Source organism: Lepeophtheirus salmonis, chromosome 5 (assembly GCF_016086655.4).
Source record: "Lepeophtheirus salmonis chromosome 5, UVic_Lsal_1.4, whole genome shotgun sequence".
Classification (NCBI taxonomy): domain Eukaryota; kingdom Metazoa; phylum Arthropoda; class Copepoda; order Siphonostomatoida; family Caligidae; genus Lepeophtheirus; species Lepeophtheirus salmonis.
This window is the reverse complement of record NC_052135.2, coordinates 19,573,343-19,584,056: the sequence shown is the minus strand read 5'-3', so window position 1 is coordinate 19,584,056 and position 10,714 is coordinate 19,573,343. Positions and strand designations below refer to the sequence as shown.

At 29.6% G+C, this 10,714-nt stretch overlaps 1 protein-coding gene across 1 annotated transcript; it reads right to left on the bottom strand.

Moving 5' to 3' along the window:
• Window positions 1–3,967: 3,967 nt before the first annotated feature.
• Window positions 3,968–10,175, bottom strand: LOC121118173 (MOB kinase activator 3A). The gene is made up of 3 exons (XM_040712719.2): window positions 9,892–10,175; window positions 5,628–5,729; window positions 3,968–4,572 (listed from the first exon to the last, which is right to left on the bottom strand). The coding sequence occupies exons 1-3, from the start codon at window positions 10,111–10,113 to the stop codon at window positions 4,240–4,242; spliced, it is 657 nt and encodes a 218-aa protein (XP_040568653.1). The 5' UTR covers window positions 10,114–10,175; the 3' UTR covers window positions 3,968–4,239.
• Window positions 10,176–10,714: the final 539 nt, after the last annotated feature.

Here is a 10,714-nt window from a genome sequence, read left to right as displayed (position 1 = left end):
GATAAATTGATATTTTTCTTTTTAAAATGTTATAAGGGTGGCTGTAAGGCAACGAAATCAAGATGGAGAACGAAGCATTTCTTATGGGATACCTGGGATGAAATTGGTAATCTTCCAAAACGTCGTGGGCATAGGTTCCATATTTATAAAATACTTAACCAAGTCGGAATGGGTCAGCCAAGTGACTACATACAGAGTAATTTCATTTGTATAGATAATAGTCAGATTAAGAATCCTGACGCGATCATATATATACACGGGTCTAAAGAGGAATACCGAAATACTGGGGCTGGATGGGACATCACCAATTTGTCATTCAATGGCTTCATTGAATAAAGAGGCTTCTGTGTTTCAACCAGAGATTTTTGTCATAACACAAAGTGTAGTAGCTCTTCTCAACTACGAAAAAACACTGAACAATGTAATAATTAGATCGGACTCCCAATCAGCAATTGTTGCAATCTTTAATCCACTTACTACGAGGAAATAAGTTTTAATATGTAAACTAGGTTTTAGAATCTTTTGCAGTAACACAAATACCCCGTTGTTGGGTTGTGTTCGTTGCCTTATATTTGTAAAGTTTTGTTTTATGTATGTATGACAAGCAGCAATAAATATTTAAGTAACAAAAAAAAAATGATGACTGTAAAAGTAACTACAATCTAATGAAGGCTCTACGCTATATTTCAATTTCTTGGGTATCTCAACTTATCGAATAAATTTGAATACAAATCCAAAATTTGACTCAAATAAATCGACTAAATATGGGGCTCTACGTTATGTATAATCGAAGTAAAAAATAATTATAATTTTCTTCTTTTCTTGATACTTTTGTTCAAGACTGTTGTTATACACACGAACTACATATTATGTCTTTTATTCACAGTGTCTGAACTCTGATAAGTTTCATAAAAATTACGTAATAAATATTATCATGCAACTTTTCATTGTTAATGTCTTTCAAAAAGTGGGGGCAATGGCTTACTTCGTCCCCATTGGATGCGCAAATAGAGATAAAAATATCCTCTCTATACATAAGTGGAGTTTGAAATTTATACTAGTAGGGAAGGGTTGGGATAAATTATCTAATTACCTCTGTTTCGGTCCAGTCTAGTCTAATAAAGCTTTGTTCTTGGAACCCTTCGAACTACTAACGGACACTTTACTTTTTGTGATTAAATATAATTGTTCCTATTTGATTTTATGCCAATAAACATGAAAATGACCATTTATAACACTAAATTTCTGGTTTTGTGGGCAACAGAGTGTTGTTGTTTTTTTGTTTTTTAATTTGTTTTTTTTTCTGACACCTACATGATCTAGTATTATTTTTAACCTAGAAATTGAACGATATAAATAAAAGAAAAAGCATGAATTATAGTTTTTAGGAACATATTTACAGATTTTAAAAAAGTTTAAGTATATTCATATGTTTTTATAAATAGGATAAAATACCTAGTAAGTGCAAAAAATGAAAAAAATAGATCCTTTCTTTTAAAATCTAAGAAAATCTTCATTTTGGATCACAATGATAAAATTTTCTGTTTCAGTTAGTTGGAAAACATATTCAAATTCAAAATATAAAAAAAGTGTCTAAAAAAATAATATTTTAGAAGTTATTTATGATTTATTGCTTGAAAAAATATTTTGTATATTTATTAAACTATCAAGTCTTATTTTTGATATATAAATGTTTGAAGTATATATAGTGGTACTTTCTGTAGATATATTTTCAATTTGGGCTATTAAGGTTATTTTCATGTTTCTCGAGGTAAAAGTAAACAAGAACACACCATCTCAATCCAAGAGTGTGAAGTATAATGTTTACCTATAAATGAATCATTTTTATTGAGAACTATAGAGGGATTAAATACACCTATCTATATTTTAGGTATACATACGTATTTTCTTTCTTGTTAAATAACAATAATAATAAGTTAAAATATTTATTCAATTCTATTTTTCTACCAGCATAATAATAAGTTAAATGGTATTTTGAATAAGATTATGTCATTCCAAAATTAATCATAACAGAATATTATGTACATAACTATTCCGTCACTACATGTTCATTCCTTCTATGTCACGTTGTTACCTCTATTGTACCACTCAACCTTTCCTCCAAAAAGAAATTCAAAAAAGCCCAAATCAGTTGGTAGTTACCCCACTATTCCCAACTATTTAAATATTTTCAATAATAGTTGGGAATTATTCACAGCTCAAAAGGATCTCATTCAAAATTCAACAAATTAACGTTCAAGACACTGCTTAGGAGATAAGAAGCAGAAACAGAGACAGTTGACAACAAAACACATTATATTTTTGTAGTGTTAGCTAGTTAACGCTGTTATGCATATTCAATAAATAAATATAGAGAAACGGCAAGTTATTTTTGATGGCCGTTTAACATTGTAAGTCAGACGTATTTTTGAATTTAATGCATACGTAAAAGAATTCAGCTATTAAAGCAGGAGTTCATGGAAATATATTTTTTCTTCTCCCTTTTTCTTCACTTATACATGTCGTTATTTATATTACAGTCTTTACTTAAAAAGAAACAGAAAAAAGGCAGAAAATCAGTTGGTAGTTAGCCAATTCGTGGACAACCCCCAACAATTTTGGATAATAAAAAGAGATAATTATAATTCAACCAATCAAGTTGTAGATCATTTATTAAGAGGAAAGAAGCAGAAAAATCCAGAGGTGGTGACTAAAAATAGACTGTATATTTATGTGTTAGTGAGGTAACACCGTCTGTGTCTTTCTCCATGTGTAGAGACAAAGCTTGAAATTAAGAGGTGAAACGAAGACCATGTGATCAATATTTGTACAAAGTAGTGGTTGTAGCAACACTTTAAAAAATGCCCTCTAGCAGCGTTGAATATGACTTCATAACTAACTATGCAGCCTACATGAATTCACATCTTTGAAGTAATGAACAAGGTAAATTCTGCGAAGTGAATAAAAAGTCGCCTACAACATAAAATAAAATAAAACCAAACTCCTATAGTGACATCATCTGTACTAGTAAGATAAAACGTTGAATTTGAATTAGTTCTTATTATGCTGTGAACTATTCCCAACAATTAATTCTTGAATAATAATTATATAATTTTGGGAAGAATAAGCTAACAATTAACGATTGATTTTGGGTGTTTTTTTTTAATTATTTGTTTCGGAGAGGCCGCAATATTTAATATAGATAACGACGTGTATAATTACTTAGAAGATCCTAGTCCATAGAAATACTCACTACATATCTCAACTTTTCCTTTAAAAAGATAAATAAAAAAAGGACTGAAATTATATGAAATTTAGGTAATTACGTCATGTTTCCAAATAATTCCACAGTTTTTCATTCTATGTAAAGTATGGAATTCTTCAAAACAATTAATTCGTGCTTAACAAATCAAAATTCATTACACTAATAAATGGAGATGAATAGACAATTTAGTAGCTGACAAAAAATACATACGAATATTAAATGTTATATTGATAAATATGAATTATTGTATATGATACTTTTTGACTGTTTTCGTTAAAATTAATTTTCTGCAAAGCAGTTAGACGAATACTTACTTTAAAATGACACAAATCACCTTTATTTGATTTTTTTTTTTGTAAACATAATCACAAACTACTTTAAAGGCTATTGATAAAATATTGGCATAACATATATCGCGTTGTTTTTTTTTTTTTAATATTTTCGGCGAACTGACCAATACTTTTTTTTTAATTTGGTTGATTTATTAAAAAAGGAAGCTGTAACTCCTGTTTGCTTTTAGTTTCTACACATATCTAATCCAAAAAACTACATACATTCTATATTGATATAAATTATTATTATTATAATTTAATACTGACGGTATTACAATAATTTGGAATCTTGAAGGGTCTAAGAATTTGTATTTATGCAATCCTTTAGTTTGTATTGAAAATAATTATATTGTCATTTATATTTCCAAAATTATAACAATTATATTTTTATTTTTTGCTCAAATCACTGCAACAATATAGTTTTATTCATACTTTACATCAAACACATTTAAACAAATTCAGGGATTTGAAGTTGTATAAAAGTCATTACCCTAATGTACATATATATTTCCCACTTTCGTTATGTCTTTAAAATATGTCAACATATCAAATAAAATAAAAAGTGAGACACTCGGAATATTTAATTTCATCGATAGCTAACGCATTCATTTTTATCTGATAAAATGAAATATAGGAATATATTTATTCATCACAAATTTTTGCATTCAGCTGTTGCAGTGGCTCAAAGTCTTTTGCTTCCAGGAGCCCAAACTCTTTGACAAAGAGATAAAAGTGTTTGTAAAATACATTTGCCTTTTCCACGGCATCCAGATCCTTTAGTCGATCGAAATGATTTAGGTATATGTGAACAAATACGCGATAGAGTCGAACAAATATCTTGGTAACGACTTTTTTAAAATTAGGAGGGAAGCTTTTGGAGGTGTTGGGTGGGAAAAGATTCTCATCGTGGATTTGATCATGGACCCAGTCCAGGAGTGTCTCGATGTACTGAGTGGCGGGTAATCTAGTTGCTTTCTGAAAAAGTAGATGATAGTTTACTTTACATAATATGTTGAGACATGACAAAATATGACAGTTGCTGGAAACCCGGCGAGCGGATAATTATTTTAAAAAATGTCTGGTTTGGTAACTCAGAAAATACGAAGACAATTAGTAATTAGCGAGCGACGAACAGGAAAAAAAGGCAGACAAACTTTGCTAAAATGTGCTCTTCTTTTCTTTTTTTAATATAACTCGCTGAGCTTAGGCTACATACACTCGTTGCTACATTGTTATTTCTTAGATCAATTAGTCACGCTGTTCTAATATATTAAGCGTACACTCAAAACTGACAAACTTGGCTTTATTAATATAGATTATTCTTCCCTATTTTGAAGTTTCAAATGCCATCATCACCAAGCTAGAAAACTAAGTGACGATCTTGGCTACGAACAAATCCCCAACTCCTTGCAAGATTTTGCTTTTGAGATATCGTGGATCAAATTACTATATCATTTTCGTGCATGACGTATGGAATTTTGTCTTCCTTTTACATAGAATTGAGCTTATGAATTCCATTGTAAGGAGGAAATCATGGATATTCCATGAGTTAGTTATAGATTTATGCTCATAGAGGGGAGCCATGGTCTCCCCACTTTTTAAATTTTTTTATTTTTATTTTTTCCTGTCTGGTCAGAATGAAAAATTCACGGAAAAAGTACAAGAAACATTATATAATTACTCCATCTAACCTAGGAATTGTCTTTGAAATTGAAATACATGATAGTCATTTCCTTCTCTAGAATCGGCCCTAAGTCAATCCTAAGACATTGAGATCAAGATAAGAATTTTTTTAGAGTTTACTATTTTCATATTATACCAGCAAAAAATAGTTATTTTTAAGCAACAGGTATTGCCCATTTTCATACCATTTTCAGGAACGATTTCTATAGCTATTTCAGTGGGCAGATACACTATCTATCAGAGTTACCACATTTTTTATTATCCTTTCTCGAGTGTTGTTTTTAAGCTTGCCGGGATTACAGAAACTTTCTATTTTCTTTATGCATTAAGCATTTAAAGTTGCTTACCTTGTAGTTTTTATTGTCTTGCCAGAGGTATGTGAAGGCACCTCCGCACATAACGGGGCATGTCTCAGGTGTACAGACAGAGATGATGACCAAGTAGAGGGCCTACAGAAAACAAATTTATTGAATGAAAGAAAATAAACAATAAATTTACAGGTATGTCGTGTGCCTGTTGAAATGTTAAACAAGTTGAGATATTTTACAAGTTATTTATATAATTTTTCACTCCAGAGAACTCATGTACTTTTTCATCATACATTATTTTGTTATGTTGCTCTGTAGAAATACCACAAATAAATGAAAAGTTATGATAAAATAGAAATTCTTGTTTTGAGCATAATTTACCAGAAATGTTATCTCTCATGATTTTATGTATACATATGTGAGTTGATAAAAATAAGGTATTGTTTAAAGTATTGGACGTTTTTTTAGTTTGAGTTTGATGATATTGACGTTATGTTTCTGTTTACACTTATTTATCACTTATAAATCATAAATTTATTTGAAATCAGTGATAGTGTTATTCAGTATACCAATATTAAAGTGGTGGTACTGAGTTACTAATCCATTTTTTTTAAACAAGAATATTTTTTTTATAAAATTTCTTAACTACCTCCCATCCTAAACAAAAATTCTGCAGATGCCCCTGTAAATGTATGTTAACTTTCCTAAAGGACTTTTTAGTTTTAGTGAAAAAAGTTTCGAAAGGTACCGAAATACTGATAACTATATTAGTACCAGAATCGGTACGAAAGTATTAGTATTGTAACAACACTAGCTAAGGATAAAGTAAACAAATGCCGCATATCTTAAAAAAGGACCGTTTGACATCACTGGAATTAAAGCTATTTAAGTTGAAAACTTGAGGTCACACAGCATCAATGCAATCGATGCCTTAGTTCTATTAACTCATTAGTGTTTAGTGTTACATATTCGCTCTTAAAGGAATTCTGAATAACTTATTATGCAACTCTAGTATTGCAAGTCCTTATAGCTACCAAATTTTGATAAAATAACATATAAATATACAATGACATTATTCAAAGGGTTAAGAAATATATTTCATAAAAAATAGATAAAATAATAGTATGAGGTTTTATGATTGTATCCTAAAAGTTCCGGGTGAACCAATTTCGAAATTACATGAATCCCATTCTTTACTTGGTACATAGAACTCCACACCGGTGGGATGTAGATACTCAATTCCCTTTAAATTTGTCAGAGCCTCATGTGAAATTTGAATTCGTTTTTGATTGAAAACCAAATTCATATAAGTAGTTGGCTCATCTTCTCGTAGAATGGAGTCATCATCAAAAAAAGAAGTAATGATTTCCGTCTTCCATGATCCCGAATTTTAACAATGAAAACTTGGAGAACATGGCATTCCATACACCATTGTTTTTTGTTACTCTTGCCATCAAAAAACTGGGGATTTTGACCATTTTAAAATGTGCATGGTTTTTTTTAGAGAGTTCCACGTGGATATTCTCCAGCTTTGTAAGACGAAACTGATAAAAACGAACTTTCTCAAAATTTATTTCCTCGTCATGAATGATGTTAACGTAATATATCCCTTCTACTGTTTGGTCAGACGACCACAGATGTACATCATTTGTAAATTTAAAATTCAGGAACAAGAGAAAAAACTTTTTCACTTCTTCAGGAGTTGGATGACGGGACTTAAACTTATTTCGAACCGTTAAAATATACGTCATTATATCTTCGGAGAAACTCATATCCTTTAATGTTTTTTTCTTTTACTAACTAAGTTCACTAGAAAACTATGCAGAAAAAATGACTTTATCAATCATATGAATTGACTCTAATCAATATATGTTTTTTTATGTAAACAACATCCTTCTTATCAGTGAGATAGATTCAAAATTATCAGCAAGAGCTCTGTAACCCTGGTAATACATATGTAACTATATATTTATTAATAACCATTCTCACGTAGTATAGGGTGTTAAAATTTTTCGAATTATAATTATTTTGCAATCTCAGATTTACATATGAACATAACTTTTCAGTAATGAGATAAATATCTTTAAAACGTTCGAATTAGGGTTAGATCGATCTATAAAAAATAGCTAACTATACTGCAGTTCTGTCAGTCCGTTCTAATATAAAATTTGTCCAGTCTTAGGACCGGTCTTTATCGCTCCTTTATATAAACTACAAAGCTAAAATGACAAAGTTACTAACTACGTTATTTCAGCTGTTAAAGTGATATTCTTAACTTTTTTTAAAGATACCGGAAGTTTTAATTAAAATGTGTTTGGCTAGAACGTGTAATACTCAAGTATTATTGTTCTAGCCATCATTAATAATTTTCTTAGTTTTTATATTCTTCAAAAAAATTCGGCCCGATAAAAAATACTCAAATGTGTAATGTAGGACCGATCCAACACTAGTTCGAATATAACATCCCAAATTGATTGGAAATACATTTATAAAAAAGATCTGGAGTATTTTCTTCGTGAATTTTGATTTTACAATTTTTTGTCAAAAACAAACACATCATCTACACAATTTTGTCCGTACATATATGCTTGTATGCAATTAGAAGTTAATAGCACAATTTAAACTTTTTTTTAATTCACGATAATACATATGGTTACGAGTTTATGATATATAGGCGCCATATTTTAATATTGCTCGCCTACACTGAAGGTATTTCAACATTAAACACCAATGTCAATGTGATTTTGCGCTCCCTCCAAGGCCTGAGCAAAACCCTTTGCTTGTCTATCTATAAAATTGGTTTCAGTCAAATTTCAGATGACACCTAATCAGAACAAATTTCCTTAAAAGAACGATATAGTTCAGTCCAAAAAATATATATATTGGTGTCCCACCAGCTAAGAATTTCAGGGCTAAAACCCAACACTAGTATGTTTTGTATATTAGAGTGGTCCTTTTGGGTTTTTTATAAAAGGATATAAAATTAAGTGTTTCATTTTTCATTCTTTTTAGGAGAGAACTATCAAATAACTTTTGAAAAAAAAAACCATCTATTTACTCATATAAAAAAGACATTTGATTAAGTATCCATATATAGATTTATATTTACTATTTTCTGATAAGAATGATATTTTCTTTAAAAAATTGTAAAGTTTAGAAACTTCTAGTAGAATGCAATATCATTAAACAAGTCTGTGACAAGGATGATTCTTTGAAGAGGATGGATGTCTTACTTGACAAGCTCAGATATTATTTTACAGTTTTGAAATTTAGATTTTTAAGGGAAATTTTGAATTACCTTAGATATAATTTTACATAATAAATAAAAACAAAAAAGTTGCTGATGATTAAGGATGGGGTTTTTGTAAAGCACAAGAAAAAAAGACTGATTTTATGACCAAATTTTTACTCTTATTAAAATCAACTGCCTATTATATGATTTTGGGGAGATAACCATCTACACATAAAATGTCAAAAGTGAAGTTTAAATATTATAGTTACATTTAAATATATATATATATATATATATTATATTGTTGTACTTTTTTTTTAAATACACCAAAGATAATTGAGTTTTTTTTTAATTACTAAATACCATCCCTACTGATAGATGATAGAAGTTCAGAGCAGGGGCAATTGACTAATCCACTTATTGAAATACCATCAATATGAAAATTGTCTTGATAATGTTGTGATCAATATATGACGTCATTTTTATCAAATTGAATTTGTGGCCAGCGCTCCTGGTGATAAGTGAGAGCTCAAGAAACAAAATATTGTGTGTTCCATGAGTAGAATAGTCTTTGGTACAGTCATCAGTGATTATTCTAAATTACTCAGTCAATAGGAATAAATACATGACAAATAGCCGTCGTAAAAACGGGTGAATAAATAACGAACCAATGACTTTTTTTAATTTTTGCTCATCGAGGTGTAATTAACTGCCGGGCATTATTTTTTGCAGGTAATATGCAGATATTTGTCACATTAAAGTATCAGGTACGGGTACTATCTTTTACACGAAATATTTTTTTAAATTTGACAACACAATTTTCACTTAAGTCTTAAAATTGATCAATATGAAAAATAGTACTTAATTATTAATTTTTTTTATAAAATTGTGAAATTTACAACTTCAAAGATTATATGTTTTATTCTTTATGTTTATTTATTTTCTACCAAAAAAAAAAAAAACATTTTTAGTCTGTCCCCCTCCCCCTCCTAATATTTCAAAAAGAATAAAAAAAAATTTAAGGACTGGTCTAAATTATATTTATATAGGTTAAAAATAAAACAAAGTCACCTCCATCTTGTTGTAGAATTCAACCACGTGACTAGCAAGCCAGTCCTCAATACTCTCGTTCACCGGGCACTTGATAATTGTCTCTAGATCAATTCCATCCATTAGGGAGTCCAAAGTGTTCTGATGGAGACTAAACCGAGCAGACGCAACTTTAAAGTTCTTTCGTCGAAGTGCTGTTTTAGGATCATTTCCAATTCGGAGTTTCTCAAAAAAAGATTCCATTATTGTTGAATCGTAATACGATGCTAGAGTAGTGAGCTTTCTTGTAATAACTGTGTGTGTCAGTGCTTATAACGTTTTTCTAATTTGTTTTTATCATCATGGAAGCGGTTGTGTATATATTATTTACATTAGAGTGGTTCTTAATTTGTTTTTTTCCAAATGTTGAGGGAAAATTGTCAAAAAATGTTCCTTTTAGAAAAAAATGAAGACATATTCAGAAATTTTACAGATTTCATTTTTGGATGCATAACATAAGATCAAGGTGGTTTTTTTTTTTTTTTTTTAATTAAGAAACTTCAAGGGCCCTGCACAACCTGTTATAATTCATCAATACGGCTCAAACTTTATATTTGATTGTTTTTAACAAAAGAAACATTTTAGAGTCTCCCCTTCTAACTTTTCGAAATAAAACCAAATATAAGGACAGGCTAAAATGTATAATGCGCTATAATTAATAGTTATATTAATAAGTCATACATATTCATACAAAGATAAATAATTTTCCAGTAGATTTTGTTTTACTACTTCCGGTGAGTAAACAAAATATATAAAAAGCAAGAAAGAAAAATAAATAGTGTAGAATTTGTCCGATAGAGTATTA